The 19,806-nt window shown below is 35.9% G+C and overlaps 1 protein-coding gene and 1 pseudogene across 22 annotated transcripts in view; both read right to left on the minus strand.

Moving 5' to 3' along the window:
* Mycbp2 (MYC binding protein 2) overlaps positions 1 to 19,806 on the minus strand; it is a 294,048-nt gene that overhangs the window by 17,463 nt on the left and 256,779 nt on the right. For all 22 annotated transcript variants that reach the window (XR_015443710.1, XM_087192942.1, XM_004845227.4 and 19 more), the window contains 6 exons: positions 10,126 to 10,206; positions 8,692 to 8,958; positions 7,786 to 8,069; positions 6,175 to 6,271; positions 4,812 to 4,931; positions 3,145 to 3,246 (listed from right to left, as the gene is read on the minus strand). Coding sequence is in view for 21 of the 22 variants with exons in the window: in XM_087192942.1 (XP_087049068.1) it covers positions 3,145 to 3,246; positions 4,812 to 4,931; positions 6,175 to 6,271; positions 7,786 to 8,069; positions 8,692 to 8,958; positions 10,126 to 10,206 (951 nt within the window). In the remaining variant the exon portion in view is untranslated. The remainder of the gene's footprint in view (positions 1 to 3,144; positions 3,247 to 4,811; positions 4,932 to 6,174; positions 6,272 to 7,785; positions 8,070 to 8,691; positions 8,959 to 10,125; positions 10,207 to 19,806) is intronic.
* Positions 16,140 to 19,718, minus strand: LOC106009434 (TATA element modulatory factor-like; annotated as a pseudogene).

The following is a 19,806-nucleotide window of genomic DNA, read 5'->3' on the forward strand; positions in this document are numbered from 1 at the left end:
GAAGTCAGATCTGGCAGTATGTAGAAAGTGGTTTTATTATAGGGATGGCAGTGTTGGTTCAGCATTGGAAGATCCACCCCCAAAAGTCATCATTTTAACAGAGGAAAGGAGAAAGCCATATGATCCTGTCACTAGTTGGAGAAAGACTATTGGACTAAATTCTATAGCTGTTCATGGTAAAAGCTATCAGGAGACTAAAAGTAGAACAGAACCTTCTCAACAGATCAAAGACATGTACTCCATACTTCCAACAAAAACTCCTTCTATGAATGGAGATGATACAATGCTTTCTCCCTAAAGTGGGGAACAAGAGCATATATGCCTACTCTTCTTCTGTCCATTAGACTTTGAAACATAGGTCTAAACCAAAATAGTCTGGCAATAAAATGACACAACTAGGATAGGATTGGCACGGCAGAAGCAAAATCTTTATATGTAGATGAAATGATCATCTACAGAGAAAATACTAAGAAATCTCTAGGAGCCCCTAGAACTTGTACTTGAATTTAGCAGGATTAGAAAACACAAGGTATATATGAAAATTCAGGTCTGTGTATACTTGCTATAAATGAAGAACTGGATATTGAAATTTAAAAGTTATGTAGGAGTACAAAGGATCCAGAAAAGCCAAAAACAAAAACAAAAACAGTGTTGGAAGACATTTAGCACCCAATTTTTGGACTTCTTCTAAAGCTACAGTAATCAAGACAGTGTTGGTGTAAGGAAAGACATATAGATCACTGGAATAAAACAGAGAATCTAGAAATAGAACCACACATATATGGTCCACTGAGTTTTGAAAGATTATTTAACATTAGCATTTTATAGAATATAAACTCGATTCAAGAGCTGAGGAAGAGATAGTGTCTTCAGCAAACGGCACTAGAACACCTGGTATCCGTATATAAAAAATTAACCTCAACACTTTTTTTCCATACATGAAAATAACTTGAAGGGATCTATGAACCTAAATAAGAAAGCTTAAAAGTATAAAACTTTAAGAAGGAATTATAAGGGAAAATATTTATGAATTCAGGGTAGGTAAGAACTACCTAGGATACAAAAAAACATGATGTATAAAAGAAAAAAAACTGATAAATGAGATTCCATCAAAATTTAGAACTTTAAATGACATCATTAAAATGAAAAGGAGTCCTTAAACAGACCATATTTACAATGCATATAACCTATGACCAGAATATATAAAGAATTCTTAGAGCTCATTAATAGACAACCCAATTAAAATGCAGACATAAGAAGATGATAAATAGCCAGTATAGCACAAGGAATGGTGTGCAATTCTAGAATCACAAAAATACTAATCAGTACAATAATAAGACTGAATTATACACTCATTAGGGAGATGAAGTCAAAAGTTTTAAAAGCCTTGTCATGACTTTTTCTTTTTGTTGGATTCTCCCCCTTTGCGTTTACTTTGTCACGCTCAATGGATTCATTCTGCTGGGTTTCCTGGGGTTGTGATCCTCATTGTCTTTTCCTAGGGTATTGTCTAAAACTTTTTGGAGTGCCGGTTTGGTATTCATGAAGTTCTTAAGGTGCTCTTTATCATGAAAGTATCTTATTTCTCCATCAATTTTGAAAGATAGTTTTGCAGGGTACATCAATCTGGGTTGGAGGCTGTTTTCCTTTAGGGCTTGAAATACATCACTCCAAGCTCTTGCCTTGAGGGTTTGCATTGAGAAGTCTGCTGTGATTCTGAAGGGCTTTCCTTTGTATGTGATTTGTTTCTTTTCTCTCACTGCTTGTAGAATTTTGTTCTTCTGTTGGATTTCTGGAATCCTAACTATTATATGCCTATGTGTAGATTTTTTTTGATTAAGGCTAGCTGGAGTCCTATATGCCTCACTTATCTGTGTGTCAAGTTCTTTCCCCCTCCTTGGGAAGTTTTCTGCCATCACTTCTGTGAACAGTTTTTTAATGTCATCTGCACTCTCTCCTCTTTCTTCATTGACTCCCATCAGTCTTATGTTATTCTTTGCATCGTCTAGCAGCAGCTGCATTTATTTCTCATGTTCCCTTACAATTTTAAAGCAATTTTTCTTTTCCTCCTCACTAATTGCAATTTTATCTTCTATATGTGAAATTCTATCCTCACATTGGTTCATTCTGCTGCACAGACTTTCCATGGAGTTTTGTTTTTTTTTTTGGTACCGGGGATTGAACTCGGGTCCATGGAGTTTTTAATCTCTTGGAAATCTGTTTGTATCTGTTTTATGGATTCCATCTGTTTCCTATGTTGGGATTCCATCATGTTCCTCAGATCCTCTATTTTTTCATCTGTGTCCTCTCTAGATTTATTAATCATGTCTTGCACCATGAGCAAAATCTTTGCTGTTATCTGAGTAATTATTTCTGATTTCATTTTTCCCAGATCCCCTTTTGTTGCCAGTTCAGAGAGTTCAGGCGGTAGAGTATCAGATTGTTCCATGTCGTTTCCCTTTGGGGTTGCTGTGGGTGATCTGGAAGTCTGTTTTTGAGGCTTGTTTATGTGTCTTCTCATTTCCACGGGGGTGGGGGGTGTTTCTGGCACCCACACGGCTCAACTTCTCTGCCCTAGGAGCTTGGGATGGCAGTGGGGGAGCTTCCTTCCGGGTGCTGGGACTGGCTCAGGTTCTCTGTCCTAGGAGCTTGGGATGGTGGCGGGGGAGCTTCCTTCCGGGTGCTGGGACCAGCTGAGCTTCACTGTCCTAGGAGCCTGGGACGGAGGCGGGGAGCTTCCTTCCAAGAATTTCACTAATTGTATATTGAGTACTGCGTTTTTTTTTTCCTTTCCCCAAACTAAGCTAAAGTTAACTATCAACACAAGATTTTTTTTTTTTTTTCCTTTTTTTGAACCCAAGGCTGCACAAATAATAGGCAAGCTCTCTGCAACTGAGCTACTTCTCCAGCCTTTCTTTTTGAGACAGGGTCTCACTAAATTGCCCATGTTGGCCTTGAACTTGTGATTTTCCTGCCTCAGCCTCTGAAGTAGTTGGGATTATAGGCATACATCATCAAGCCTAGCATTTAAAAAATTTTTTTGCAGTGCTAGGGATCCAACCTAAGGCTTTATGCATACCAGGTGAATGTTCTGGCACCAAGCCACAATCCCAGACCCTCAAATTCTTTTAATTCTGATCTTACCATTTGTTTTTGTTGTCCATCCTTTCCCATCCACCTTCCTGAGGAGAGACGATCTACATGGTCCTGATCAAGAACGCACAGTGATGCTAGAGCAAGCCAGAGCTGTTGAGAGGAAAGGCTGTTAGACTACTACATTTTTAGGAAATACTCAGAAAATGCTGACTGTCCAACACATGCTAACAGCTCAATAAATAGCTGGCTGAATCTGAAAATATACCGACACTTGGTGGCAGCACTGCAGCTTTCATGATGGAGCACATATTACCATACATGCCATATACACAGTAGGCATTCATATGTGAACTGAACAAATAACTGTTTCTCTTATGAACCATCCTGTTTTGTATCTGACACATAAAATTTTTCCTTTATTGGTCTACTATGTAAACCAATTCATGTATAGAAATAAGTGAATTTGCATATTAATTTTACTCTACCAATTCTGGATGTTTTTCCATTTGTTATCATTGGCTTGAGGCTCTAAATTCCAAAGAAGGTGGTAAATACCCATTTACTTTTTCATAGTTTAATGAGTAGTTGGGTACAATTCTTCTAGATAATAACAACTCCTTGGAAATTTCTGTTGGCTCAAAGGGCTCAGTACTGTACTTGGTAAACTTTGTCAGAAACAAATGACTAATAAAACTTAGAAAAATGCCCTCAAAACTAGTTTAAAATTTCTGAGGCTTAAAGGGTAAGCTTCAGTTTTTATATAGGATGACATACTCCTTCACTAATGAAAAACAAAAAATTACTTAAAAGGCTCAACTTTAACAAATGCATGTGACTATCACTGGATATGAACAGCAAGAGATGGTGAAATAGGGACAGAAAAAACAGAAAAAAGGAAAATAATGCAAGGAGTAAAGGATATGCAGAATCAAAGAAAAGAAGTCATGAGTGGTAAAAAGGGATTATTATCAAATAATTTGATTATTATCAAAACGCTTGCTTCCAGTGTCACACTCACTAGCAAGGTAGCATAAACTAGCTTTCTTGGTCCTAGGAAAGCACAACTTACTTTCTTTTTCGGACTTCTGAGGATTAACCTAAGCAATTTTCACCAGTGTTCACTTCTTGCTAATGCTGTCTTACTCAACAAAATCTCAAATCTCCTTTGGAATTATATGGGACATGAAATTGTGTAGGTTAAAACTTACAACAGATGTCCTATCTGAAGAATGCAACCTTCCCTTCTGAAAGATTCTGATCCACTCTACCACTGACAAGTGGTTTTGCTTTTAAAAAGATCTACAAGCTCTGCAGGTGAGCTATATAGGGTTCTTCATTATAAATGACTAGGCCATATGAAAAGGGGAAGGGGCCTTTTTCTTAAAGGATCTTCAGTTGATCACAACATCATGCTACTTTACTGCAGTAAGTTACAATAAATAGGTCATTAGGAAGATAATATACACATAATGTGCTTTGTCTAGCCTTTTAAAACCAGTATATCCTTGGATTCCTGGTAATACAGAAGACCTAGCAGTAAATGATAATGACTACCATGTTTAGTTTATAATTCATGAAAAGCTCTATTTTTTCAATAAATATATTATTTGATAAAAACTGTGGATTGACTTGATTAAAAGTTGTTTAAATCTATTACTAAAAAAGAACATGCAATGATATAGGCCAAATTAAAACAAAAACCAGAAAACACCTACTCTAGTTGTTGCAATACATCTCACTGGAGACCTAAATTCTTCTTCCATCTTGGTCAAGGCAATGATGGTTTCGGCGATAGCGTTTTTTGTCACTCGGGACCAAGCTTCTGATAGATGACCCTATTGAGCAAGACAAAATACTTTAATAAATAAGTAACAAGAAATACATTATCATAAAAAATTCTTTTCTCTTAAATAACATGTTTTACCAAAAGGAAAGTTAAGCTGTAGCAAGACCACATTAATTTCAGATATAGGGACACGGGCTTCTGAGCTCAAGATACTTTACAGCCCTATGAAAAATTCTAATTCTAATCACTATTTTTGATGATTTAAAGAAGATTAAATAAAAATTTAAGATCTCAATATTCTTTTTCTATAGCAATTAAGGCATTTCCACTTTTTTTTGGATAAAAACAGGTACTATAGTATCTATGCTTGAGAAATTTTGGTTATGAGATGTCATTTAACAGAAAATGTATACAGCTAAGCTAATTGATTAATGAGTATTGCTGGAATCCAAGAGTATAAATGGGTTTAAATTACAATTTATTTTATTTTCTATTTTGATTTTTAATGAGGTCAAAAATTATAATTTAGGAGTTCCTAAACGTTCTTCCTAAATTTTTTTATCTAATGCACAACCTAAGAAAGCCTATTTGCCATTAATATGGCGAAAATTCCCATGCTGTTGAGAAAAGTGAGAGAACTTCATCTTCCCCTGAGAATATCCTCCCATTTCTTCCAAATATTATCAATCTGTTAAAGGGCAGTTCAAAACCTCCTCCTCCAAAATGCCTTCCGTTCACACTGCCTCTTGGGGACATATATTCTACAGTGCTTATTCTTCTCAGGCTGCCTCCCGGAAATACATGGCGTGTGAGGAACTGACACAATGGAGCAAGTCATAAGAGCCAGGTGGTCCATGAAGTATTTTTCTGTCCTCATCACTCCCAGGTTTACCCCTAAATCCAACATCTTACCAACAGTGGTATAGGACATTAGGGAAGCAGAATAAGGCCTTAATAAACTATGAGGACACTTTTGAGAGCCCCCCCCACTTCTTCCCCTTTTTGGGGAGGGGATACAGGCTCTTTTCAGGTTAGAATCTTATTAAGTTTTAAGGTCTTGGAAGTTTTATATAAACATTCTTGAGTAAATTAATTGGGAAGAACATAGTTTATATAAATGACAAATTGATCAAAAACACAAATAGCACAGGAATTACACTAAAAATAGTCTCTAAGTAAAACAAAATAACACTAATGTGCTTCTATCAATTTCACAGAGTAAGCTGCTTGTTGTGTCAGTAAGATTCCTTTTGCATCTCACTGCTGTAACAGGCAGGAGGATGGGAACTTACTGCTGCCATATCTTTTATAAGTTTAATGATGATCTCTGATATCTGAGTAGGAGTTGAGCCCTTCATCCACCAGTGACTTTCACCTCGTCGAAGATAGCTAAAAAAAAAAAAAATCAGCATATATAAACCAACAAATAGTTTGATAGTTGTTATAAATGAAAAAGTAAAAATGTTATTTCAGCAAACATTTTTAGAATGAATTAAAACACTTTAAAATAATGTTAATCAAAACATTACCCCAAATCTATCCCTCAATCTCAAGAGAGCAAGTATTCTGATTTATGTTCTGTTTCAAATATTTCTCAGTTTGCAAGCTATTTTTGCACGTATTTTCTAGAACAGTGATATTTGACTGTGGTTCATGGACCACAGATAATTTGTCCCTAGTGAACATGGAGATAATAAGGAACTTGTGCCAGAATATAAACCTACTACATGACTAAGCACACTACTGCTTAGTTAGATAAGCTGACATTTTTTTCCCATCAAGACTACATACATGGAGGAAGTGACACTCTGATTAATATTCTGTTGTTACACTCTTATTGCCATTGTTGGGTCTATAATTTGTACTATTAAAGATGCTTTTAATTTTTTATTATTACACACAATTCTAGAACATCTTAGTACATATATCTCTGAGGACATGTATGAAATTTCTTAGGAGAATTGGTGGATCAAAGATATTATCAAACTGATATCCAAAAATTCTTCAGCAATTTTTAACATATCAAAATGTCTTCATAATGTTGCTAAAGTATCAAAGATATTTTGCAACTGTTTTAATCTACATTTCTCTGAGGTAAAATATCTTTTCATCTGTTATTAGCATCTGTAATTTTTTTCTTTGCACTGATTGGTCTTGTCATTTAAGTCTCTATCAGTTGTTTGCCTTTTTCTTTTCTTTTTTTTTTGGTACCGGGGATCAAACTTGGGTCCTTGTGCTTGCGAGGCAGGTGGCAGAACCACTGAGCTAAATCCCTGGCCCAGTTGTTTGCCTTTTTGAAAGCAGGATATTATAACTATGGCTAGTAATTAATTATCGATTACTCAGGTTTAAATATTTTTCCAAGTTAATTGTTTATAATTTTAATACATTTTAATAGTTTTATCATTCAATTTATTTTTATTTTTCTATAGACAAATCAGTGACTCATTTCCAATTTTAAACTTTTAGGTTCTGTTTTGTTGAGGAAGGAGTTCCCAAACTGAAGATTAGAAAAATATTATATAATTTGTCCTGGTAGTTTTAAAAGAAATATACATAAAGCTTTAATTGATGTGAAGTTCACACCCCTGGCCCCTAACCCAGGCAGGGTTATTTATTTTTAATGTGGTAAAAAAATTATGATATGAAACTAAATTTTACTTTTATATATGTATGATGAGGTAGTGGTTTACAATCTTTTTTAACATAGATATGCAAACATCCTAACTTCATATATTCAGCTTACTTTTTATTCTCCACTAATTGAAAATGACACTCATTATACGTGACATTCCTTTTAGACATGCAATTGTTTATGGATATCATTTGGTGAGTAAGACAACAAGGTAGAATTTGAAATGACGTTTTAATTCTTTAGTACTAAAACAGAGGCAACGACTAACCTGGAGTTAAAAATCATTGGAAGGGTGACTGTTGTAACTCCTTTGCCCACAGTGGTACCAGCCGTTCCTGTGATGGTGGTTCCTTTGGCTTTTAGCTGTACAGTGAGTGCTTTGGCAATACACCCTAGAAACATATCCAAGATACCCAGCTTATTCCAATCGCCTTTCTCAGTTGAATGAATTATATCACTGATATCGGCAGGAGGGAGAGATTTCACTCCTATGATGCTAGCCAGACGACTGGGGGTTACTTCGGGCAAAACTCGTCTTAGTAAGGAGGTCACCTGGTAAGAAAAAGAAAAAAAATTCTTTTAAAGATTGATGTTTAAAGTTTTCATATTTTTCATGTGCAAGCTACCATCGAAGTTTTAATATTTTTAATATTTTACTAGTAAATATAAGCTACCATTCCATAACTTCAAAATCTATGAAAAGAACAGAAATATCATTTAAATACTATTTTTAATTTTTGGAGTGGTAATTACTGATTCAGGGCTGCAAGAAAAAATACGTCTTTTATTTTTCGTGTGTTCTAAATGACATCTATTTCACGTTAAGAAGGTAATCAATAGCTAGACATATTCTTTATCATAACACATCAGTAAAATGGAACATAATTTGTTCTTTGTTGCTTTGATTAGTCAAAAATAAAATATAAATGGAGTCAAAATATAGACCCCAAAATATGAAATAAAACATAAAAATCCACACTTAAACACTTCAGGTGATTCACTTTGCCTTGTAATTTTTACTGTTACTCATTTATTTTTCATGACGCTGGGGAATGAACACAAGCCTTGTGCATGGTAGGCAAACACTACCACTGAGCTGTATCACCAACGTCTCTATTTTGTGATTTTTGTATTGCAAGGAACAAAGAAGCACAAAAGGGATATGATCAATCACCTGTCTCTGGACTCTAGGAGAGGCTGTATGAAGCAAGGAAAAGAGATCCTGAAGCAGAGTAAGCTGCTGGGCCAGATACTGCCGGCCAACATTAGAACCACTCAGTGCTAAAACCATGGAGAGTAGCTCAAAGCAGTAAGCATCAGAGGAGGCATCTTCGTCATTTGGCTGAGAATTGGCATTTTCTTTGCTTGATATGGCATGCTCCCATTCTTCACGAACCCTGGTGGCTTCCATGCGAATAGCTTGGACAATGTGAGCACACACCTATGTGAAGGCAATACAGAAAATCTAAAAATACATTTGTAAGTCTGATTTACCACTCAGCAACAAAAAAGGGACAAGAATATAAGTTAATGTTCAATTTAATTCTCTTTCAGTTAATGCTCCATATCATTCTCTTAACTCATTTTAAAAATAATTAAGTGCCTGTAATCTCTGCACTCAGGAGGATCACTGAGAGTTTGAGGCTAACCAGGCTCTACAATAAGTTCAAGGCCATCTTGAGCTGCATGGCAAGATCCTGTCTCAAAAAATAAAAAACCAAACAAAAAAGAAACAAAAGAAAAAGAAGTAAAACCAGGGCAAACATGATAAAAATCTAAATATTTAAACCAACTATTATGTAGAAACTGATGATACTACTGCATCTAATGCCTCTGCTTATAGTTTAGCACATCAAACCATCAAAGAAAAACAAAACAACATATTTTGTCACTTTCATGGCACTTTTTTCATAGTTTAGCATTTAAGATTGATGCTATACACAATTGGCAGAAATTTTTAAAATGATTTTTAAGCATCCAAAAGTCAATGAAACACTATTAGATGAAGTAGAAGTAATTCATGTTGTTGTCTAAAATGATTTAATGGTATTGAAAGTTATAGAGCAGAGGTGGCAAACTTATGGCACATGTGCCACAGCTGGCTGTTTGTTATCACTGAATGTTCGAAAAGGTTTGCTACCACTGTTATAGGGTATTATAAAATTGGTATTTTATTTGACTTTTGAAGTGCTATTTTTTATGTTATCTAACATTACATTATGAAAAATCTAGCAATACCTCCCACCCACTTATATTTAAAAACATTAACACCAATTTTCTTAGCATTATTATGGTAGCTGCTAAGCATAAACATAAGAACAGGGAAAAGAAAATACAAATGATACAGCTAAGTATTTGTAACCAAAATAACACAATCTACCTGAAAATAAGAAATAGGAAAGAATAACAAGGGAAGAAAGTTAACATTCACAACAAAATCTTATGAAGTGATTTAGATGACAAGATAATTCTTCTCTAAAACAAGGAACTCCATTCCATAGGACTTATAAAACAGCCAGCATAAAAAAGCTTCCATAAATTTTGGAAGACATTTTATAATTAAAAACAAACAAAAACTGACAAGACAATGTTATAGCTATTAACCAACCTGTTTTTGTAAATTAGTCAGTTTACTCCTGCTGAATATGATTCCAACCATATGCTCTTTCAGGTCAGCATCTGATGTTGCCTATATAGAAAAAGAAAAAAAAAAGTAAGCTCTTAAAGAAAATTTCTGTATTTAATGTTTCAAAGTACCTTGAGGTATAATTATGCAGATATACTTAAGGTAAATTTATATTAAGTTGAGGCTCATAATACTACTTATACTAATACTTATAATACTAAGTTAAAGGATAAAATCTGAAGAAATTTCTTATTGGTCAAAGTGATTACAAAAAGACTAAAATTTCAGAAAAGAAAGGTCTCAAATCTGTGATCTAATCTTGAAAAGTAATAAACCAGAAAAGAGAAGGAAATCAACCCAAAGCAAACAGATGCAAAAAAATAACAAACAGAGGAGCCAGTCATTAAAATAATACTAGAGGAAACAATAAAACTAAAGGTGATTTCTTGAAAAGATCACATTAATGAATCTTTTGCCATATTATTCAAGAAAATGAAGACACAAATTGCCAAAAGAAGGAATATAGAAGATATATCACTACACATAATCTACTGTGTATAATTCATGCCAATAAACTCAGCAACTTACATGAAACAAATTACTTGAAAGACAGAAATGATAGGCATGTATCCATTAAAGAAAGTAAATTTGTAGAAAAGAGCTTTTTCATGGTCTACATAAATACTAATTAGATTACAAATATTTTAATCATTTTATCCAACTTTTGCTTACTTCTTTGATCATTTTATTTCTACTTAAAAAAAAGGCTTTATTGAGACTTACTTTGCATACCATAGTATTCATCTAATCAAAATGTATAAATTCAATGGTTTTAGCATATTCACAGACATGTACAACTATCACAATATGATATTATTTTCATCACACCTAAAAGAAGAACTATGCCACCTAGTTATCATCCTGAAGCCTATCTTCTTTTTTATTAGGGAAAAAATTACCTATAAGCTGATATCATAAACTGATTAAAATGTATAGATAGCAACACAGTAATTATTCTACTGAAAAAAAGTAAAAATTGGAAAAATATGTAAGAATATATTTTTGCTGGAAATTCTCAGAAAAACAGAAATAGAAGCAAGAATTCTTGTTTTTATTCATTAAGTTTATTGGTACATTTTAGGTATACATTGTATTTTTTCTCCATTCCCCTGCCCTCCCTTCAACCCCTCCACCTCTCCCTAGTTACAAAGACTTTGTTTCCATTTTCTCATATTTATTCCTTTCCCTTACCCCTCCATCTTTCCCTTCTGCTTTAGACCTTTTCTTCCTATTTCACATTATCTATTATACTTTTTGATCTTTTATTTATTTATGTATTTATGTATGTATGTATGTATTTGTTTATTGGTTGGTTGGTACCAGGGATCGAACTCAGGTCCTTGTGCTTGTGCAGCAGGTGGCGAAACTACTAAGCTAAATAAATCCCCAGCCCTTTTGATCCTTATTTACACTTTGTTTCTCACACCAGAGAAACTATTTGGTATTTACACATGTGTATCCTATTTATTTCACTTAAGCATATGGCCTCAATGTGCATCCAATTAGCTATATAAATGTCTCTAGTTTCTAATTCTTCATGGCTTAATAGTACTCCATTTTATAAAAAATCCACATCTTCTTTATCCAGTCTCCAGGTGATGGGCAATTGGGGTGCTTTCACGTTTTAGCTATTAAAAACTGTGCCACTATAAACATGGGTGCACACATAGTGCTGTAGTATGATTCCTTTAATTCTTTTGGGAAGACACCTAGCAGGGGAATAGCTGGGTCAAATGGGACCTCTAATCTAGGTTTTTGAAGTACCTCCATACTGATTTCCACAGTGGTTGCACCAGTCTACATTCCCACAACCCCGCCAACATTTGTTATTGGTTGATTTCTTGATAGCAGCCATTCTTTCTGGAGTGAGGTAGAATCTCAGTGTGGTTTTCATTTGTATCTCTTGAATGACCAGTGATGTTGAACATTTTTTTATATGTTTATTTGCTATTTCTACTTCTTTGTCTGAGAAATGTCTGTTGATTTCAGATGCCCATGTTTGGATTGGGTCTTTAAATTTGGGAGGTCTGATGTTTTTAAATTCTTTATATAATTCTAGATAGTAGACCTTTGTGTGAGGAACAGCTGATAAAAATTCTTTCCCACAAGAATTTCTCGTCTCTTCACTCTGTTGGTGGTTTCTCTTGCAGTGCAGAAGCTTTTTAATAAGATGAGATCCCAATTGTTGATTTTTTGGTGCCAGTTCATGAGCAATTGAGGTTTTGTTCATGAAATCTTTTCCTACACCAATGTCTTCAAGAGTTCTACCTAACCTCTCTTCCAGCTGGCTTAGTGTTTCTGTTTCACTGTTTAGATATTTGAACAATTTCGATTTTAGTGCATGGTGAGAGGTATAGGTCTAGTTTTAATCTTTGGCAAGTTAAAACCCAATTTTCCCAGCACCATTTATTAAAGAGGCCGTCTTTCCTCCAGTGAGGGTGTTGGGCTCCTTCGTCAAAGACGAGGTGGCTGAGTGTGACTGGAGTTGTTTCTGCACCTTCTAATCTGTCCCACTGATTGCTGGGTCTGTTTCTTTTCTAGTACCATGATTTTTTTTTTTTTTTAAATCACAGTAGCTTTGTACTGCATTTCAAGTTGGGGATTGTGATACCCCCTACCTTGTCTTTGTTGCCTAGCATTGCTTTTGCTATTCTAGGTCTCTTCTTGTTCCAAATGAAATTTTGGACTGTTTTCTCAAGGTCTGTGAAGTATGCTGTTAGAATTTCAATTGGGATTGCATTGAATCTATATAGCAGTTTTGGAAGCATGGCCATTTTCACTATATTGGTTCTTTCTACCCAGGAGCAAGGGATGTCTTTCCATTTTCTGATATCATCTTCAATCTCTTTTTTCAGAGTGCTACAGTTTTCAGAGAAGAGGTCTTTGATTTCTTTTGTTAGGTTGATTCCTAGGTATTTCATTTTTTTGGATGCTGTTGTAAAAGGAATTGCTTCTCCAGTTCTTCTTTCAGTGAGTCTGTTGTTCCTGTACAGGAAGGATACTGATAGCTGTGTGTTGACCTTGTATCCAGCTACTCTACTGAATTTGGTTATTAAGTCTAGAAGACTTTTGGTGGACTTGTTGGGGTTTTCTAACTTCTTTGTTTCCTATCTTTATATCTTTTCTTTCTTTCTCTTGTCTAATTGCTGTGGCTAATTTTTCCAAAACTACATTGAACAGGAGTGGTGATAGTGGACATCCTTGTCTTGTTCCTGATTTTAGCATGAAAGATTTCAGTTTTTGATCATTTAGTACCATATTGGCTGTTCGTTTTTCATATAGGGTTTTTATCAGGTTGAGATAGATCATCTATTCCAATCTTCTGTAGGGTTTTTATCATGAATGGGTGTTGGATTTTGTCAAAAGCTTTTTCTGCATCTATTGAGATGATCAATCATGTGGTTTTTGTCCTGGGCACTATTAATAGAGTGTACTACATTGATTGATTTGCATATGTTGAACCATCCTTGCATCCTTGTGTTGAATCCCACTTTGTGAGAGTGTATAATCTTCTTGATAATCTTCTGCATTCTGTTTGCTAGTATCTTATTGAGGATTTTTGCATCTATGTTCATTAGGGAAATTGGCCTATAATTCTCTTTTTCAGTTGGGTCTTTCTCTGCTTTGGGGATCAAGGTGATGCTTGCTTCCAGGAATGAATTCAGTAGTACTGCTTCCCTTTCAATTTCATTGAAGAATTTAAACAGTAGTGGCAAAAGCTTTTCTCTAAATGTCTTGTAGAATTCAGCAGCGAAGCCATCAAGACCCGGGCTTTTCTTGGTTGGTAAGTTTTTAATTACGTTTTCAATTCTGTTGATTGATATTGGGTTGTTTAGAAGTTTTAGGTCTTCTTTGTTCAACTTTGGTAATTCATACGTATCTAGAAATCTGTCCGTTTCTTCTGTGTTTTCCATCTTACTGGTATATAGGTTCTCAAAGAAGGTATTGATGATTCTCTGGATTTCTGTTGGGTCGGTTGTTATTTCACCCTTTTTCCTAATTGCATGGATTTTGATTTTTTTTATAAGCTTGGCTAAAGGTTTGTCAATTTTGTTTATTCTTCAGAGGAACAAAATTTTTTTGTATTGTTCTCTTAAGTCTCCACTGCACTGATTTCTGCTCTGATCTTTATAATTTCCTCCCTTGTATGAACTTTGGGTTTATGCTGCTCTTCTTTTTCTAGAAGCTTGAGCTTCAGCACTAGGTTATTTGAGCTTGTTCTGTTTTCCTAAACTGAGTATTAACTGCTATTATGAATTTTCCTCATAAGACTACTTTCATCGTGTCCCATAAATTCCCATATGTTGTATTGGGATTGTTATTTAATTGTAAAAACTGTCTGATTTTTCTTTAATTTCCTTTGTGACCCACTGGTTGTTCAGGAGTGTGTTGTTCAACTTCCATGTATTTATGTAATTCTTGTGCTTTCTTTTGGTGCTGATCTCCAATTTTATCACACTATGATCTGATAATACAGAGGGAATAACTTTAATTCCTTTGTACTTACTTAAACATGTTCTGTGAGCACATATATGGTCTATTTTGGAGAACGACCTGTGTGCAGCTGAAAAGAACATGTACTGTGATTTTTTGGGGTGGCATACTCTGTAAACATTTGTTAAGTCCATTTGTTCAAGAGTTTGGTTGAGTTCTATAGTATTTCATTGTTTATTTTTCTGTCTAGTTGATTTATCTGTGACAGTGGGGTACTGAGGTGCCCCACTACTACTGTATTAGTGCTTATTTGATTTTTCATGTCCATTAACATATGATTTATATAGTTGGGTGCACTAGTTATTGGTGCATATATATGTATGATTGTCATCTCTTCCTCTTGGATTGTTCCCTTTCTAATGATGTAGTGGCCTTCTCTCACTCTTAATTAATATTGGTTTGAAATCTGTTTTATCTGCAAAAAGACGGTAGCTACTCCTGCCTTTTTTCGGGTTCCTGTCACATGGAGTATTGTTTTCAACCGTTTAACTTTCAGTCTGTGAGTTTGCTTTTGAATTGTGTTCCTTGTACGCAGCATATTGTTGGATCTTGCTTCTTGACCAATTCTCCCAATCTATTTGTTTTGATTGGTGAATTGAGACCATTAACATTGATGGTTATTACTGATACGTACTGACTTATCCTTGTCATGACCTTTTCCTGTTGTTGGATTCTCCCCCTTTGCATTTAATTTCTTCTCTTGCCTGATAGATTCATTCTGCTGGGCTTCCTGGGGTTGTGACCTTCATTGTCTTTTCCTAGGATATTATTTAAAATTTTTTGGAGTACTGGTTTGGTATTCATTAAGTTCCTCAGGTGCTCTTTGTCATGAAAGTATCTTGTTTCTCCATCAATTTTGAAAGAGTGTTGCAGTATACATCAATCTAGTTTGGAGGTTGTTTTCTTTTAGGGCTTGAAATACTTCACTCCAGGCTCTTCTTGACTTGAAGGTTTGTTGAGAAGTCTGCTGTGATTCTGATGGGCTTTCCTTTGTATGTGATTTGTTTCTTTAACTGCTTGTAGAATTTTATTCTTCTGTTGGCTTTCTGGAATCTTAACTATTATATAGCTAGGTGTAGATTTTTTTTTTTAAATTGAACACTCACAGGTTTATTTTTATTTTTTTCACCTGAACACTGAAAACATTTGCAACGAGTAGTAATATGTTGAAGTGTAAAAGATTTCAAAGTATCAATGTTAATATTAACACTTTAAATGTTCTCAATATATACAAACACATATAAATTATAGATGCAATTACTTATATGTCTACAATAATATATAACCACCACTCTCCTTCCCTAGCCATACTGATATATGGATTCAGTAGTAAATCTCTGTGCTATTCAACGCAACAACAAAAAAGAGGCTTTGAAAAATAAATCTTCAAAGAATAGTTTCAAAAATAAAGCCCAAATATTGCACAAAATAATTTAACTGAAAGTACTACTATATGCAAAACAAGTTTTATAAAAAGTTTTTGTACTCTACAGTAAATTCCATTTTCTACTTCTATAAAAGAAGTTATTGGAAGTCTGAGTTGAGATATTATGTGTTTACATTCACTTTGACAGGAATTCAGTTTTTAGAAGTTAACTGAGCCTCTGTCTTAAAAGTTCACCTATTTGAGTCTTACACATATTTTTTACATCTTCAAGATCTAATCAAAGTTCTTCTGCTTCTTCTCCATACATCAGCAAAATAGTGTTTTATCTTTTATCCAAATCTCTTAGCTGAATTTGAAGTTTAGGTATCTCCTTCACTTTTTCTTCAAGTTTGTCATTTTGATTTGTTAATTTAACTAGCTCTTCAGTCATTATTGATTGAGCTTTTTCTAGATTATCAATTTCCAGCTGAGACAGAAAAGATGTTTGTAGCCCTGCCATATCAACTCCACTTATTGAACTTGAGCATGACAAGGTGGGAGTGCTAGAAACAGAAAATGGCTTGCGTTCCTTTTCTTTTATTGCTTCTTGAGTGAAAATGGATTTCTTCCTCTCTTGTTCACCTTTCATTTTTTCCATTTCTAACTGACTACTCAACAATGTCTTTTCTTTCCTTGTCTCTTCAAGTGTTCTTACATATTCATCTTTTAGGTTTTCTAATTCAACCTGGTACCGATTATTTTCATCCTCCAGTTTTCTTAGCTTATTTTTCTCTGATTCTAGCTGGGCCTGAAGTCTACTGTTTTCCTGTCTCAAGAGACAATTCTGTAATACCATGGAAGACATCTGGATTTTGTTGGCAAGGAGATGCACGTTCTCTTTCAACTGCTGCTGGCAACAAGATCTCACCAAGCCTATCAGAAAGATTCTTCTTCAACTTCTCCCACGATGATGTCTGGGACCCTAGGGTTGCTTTCATTTTTTCTATTTGTCTAAGCAATGGTCTTGTTGTTGATGAAACACTTTGACTCAGTTCTTGATTCCAATTCTCTGCTTCCTGGAGTCTCTGCCGAAGTTCACCGATCTCATGATGCAGATAATCCTCTTCTGACAGATGCTTGCTCTGCACGTTGCAGTGCTAGTCTAAGGTCCCCTACTTGAATTGCTAATGTTTCTTGGTGCTGACAGGCTTCTTCCTGGCCTTTCTCTACTGCTGCAGAAAGTTCTTCTTTAGATTTCATTTCAAGAAACAGAGCTGCTTCCTCTGCCTCACTATCCTTTGCAGCACTGGCTTTGTGAAGATCACTAAGTTCTTTGTATGCACTATCCAGGGCAGCCTGAATACTTTGGTTCTTTTCTTCGAGTTCATCCATGTCTACCTGAAGTCAACCGAGATCTTTCTCTTGACAAGCTACTACAGAATTTAGTTTTTTAATATTTTCTCTATGTTGCTTCTCAACCTCTTCTTTGCCATCAAGGACCTGTTTTAAACGCTGTAACTCTTCTCGGTCTTTAGCTTTTTTGTTCAGTTTTGCAATATTTTCATTGTCTTTGTCTTTAGTTCTCAGTTTCTTAATGATGTTAGAGTTATGTAGCTGCTGCTTTGAAAGTTTTTCACCCTCTTCCATTAGTCCTTGAATCTGCTCATCTTTCTCTTTCAAAAGATCTGCAGTTTCACTACTATTTAATCTAATGGCAAGTTCTTCTTTTATAGTTTTGATTTCCTTTTTAGCAGCATTTCTCTCTTTGCAGGTTAGCTGAACTTTCTTTTCTGCTTCTACAATTCTTTGGGTAAACTTATCTTTCAAGGAAAAAATGCTACTGCTTTCTTCTTTCAATCTTAACATTTCATCTTTTGGGTAATCATAGCTTCTTCTAAAAGTGCTTTTTCTTTACTAAGAGATAATAACTGACCCTCCCTTTTTTCCAGTTTCTCATTCAGAAATTCAACTGTCTTGCAAACATCTTCCTTATCACAAAGTGCTTCTGGCGGACTTTCAGCAGCTTCACACTGCTCTATCACCTTGTCCAAGACAGCATGTCCTTCATTCATGGGTGCAGAAGAAACCAAAGTATCTGGCTGCTCACAGTTAACAGGAGTTGCACTTTGTCCACTTTCTTCCATTTCTGCTTCTTTAGCAGGTATACTTAATGTTTCATTTACTTCTTCAGGTTTTCCTTCAATAGATTCAGCTATTTTAGTCTTTGTGGTTGAAGGATTAACTATAATAGGCACTAAAGCATATCCCATGTCTGGCAGTTCATGATCTGAATTGATTTCACTGAAACTCCAGCTATCTAATGACTGTACACTAACTGATGCTATTCTTTCAAAAGCATCAGATGAGCCACAGCTCTCATTTAGTTTCTGGAAATCATCTAAATGATTATATTCAGGGCAAGCAGATGCAGAGAGAAGCTGGAAAGATGTCTGCATCACGTGAAGACTTGATTTTGCATCTGTAGTCTCTTGCCTTGAGCTTGCTGAGCTCTCATTTATAACACTCTCGTGACCTAAAACTTTGGTATCACTGGTGGTGGAAGTACCTGATGAGAAGGTACTAACAGGAGGAGAAGGAGTATTGCTCTGTCTTTCTTCACATTTTTGTTCCTTAGGTTCCAAAGTCACAACCTTGGTTTCTGCTGTGAGAGTGTGTAGAAACAGCGTTTCCATAGCTGTCTTTACATTAGTTGTGCTTTCAGATACTTTCCAATGTATAGCTGACACCTTCCTTTCAGGTTCATTATTAACAGTTTCTTCATGCTGGCCTTCAGTCTTAGATGATAGAGTATCTACTGCCAGACTTTGCTCTGATACACACTAAGAGTCCTTCATTTTGTTTCAGTTGTTTCAACAGTTTTTGGCTATATAGTGTGTAAAGACTTATGTAAGGTGCTTTTCACTTCTTCTTCTGGTTGTTATGATTTAGCTGGAGGCGTTAATACCACTGGACTCTTCTGAATGGTCTGGAGATCTACTGGAGAGAGAAAGGCACTGAAGAAATTTTCAGATTCATCTATTACAGTCCTCCGACCTGGCTTTGTAATTGCTTTAAGAGAGGCTGTTGGTGGACTCTGAGGTTCAGTGTTTGATTTCAACCCCCAGGTTGAAGTATCCCATCCTCCACTGACAGGGGAATTTATTCTTCAGACCTAGGATTCCACAGAGCAGCAACTTGAGGTTCAAGAATGTTGGGCTTGGGACAGTTGAAAATGAGGCTGGTGACAAGATCTGCAAATTGGAGCCATGTCTTCTCAAGTCAGCAGGACAAGCACCCAAGACCAAAGGCAAAGGGGACTATGGGGCTGAGTTTTCCTCCAGGCAAGCTGCAAAAACCAACTTGGAAACTATAGCAGCATCTGGCTCTCCATAGGGAATGGCCTCCACCCAAGCGCTCGGTTCCTCCTCCTGGATGACCAGGACTCTGTCAATGGACTTTTGGGCCTGGGTCAGGGCCTGCTTGGTGAAGCTGGAGAGCTGGGAGGTGTTGAACCAGCTCATCGGTCCTACTCAGCCAGCAGTGGTGGTGGCGGCATGGAGAAGGCCAGGCTGACAGCCTCAGGCCCGGAGAAGGGTGCGGCCCAGTGGCCCTGCACCCTCAGCCACTCTGCACTGTCAGCAGGGAGTCATGGCCCCACCGTGTTCCCCAAGCTGGGAGAGAACCCTCAGTGACTCACACACATCTGAGGAAGGGCCCAGCCTATGCATGCGAGGGCTCCTTCC

The sequence above is a fragment of the Heterocephalus glaber genome, unplaced genomic scaffold (genome assembly GCF_053883595.1).
Source record: "Heterocephalus glaber isolate CG9 unplaced genomic scaffold, H.glaber_assembly_v1.0 deba00001577, whole genome shotgun sequence".
In the NCBI taxonomy this organism is placed as follows: Eukaryota; Metazoa; Chordata; class Mammalia; order Rodentia; family Bathyergidae; genus Heterocephalus; species Heterocephalus glaber.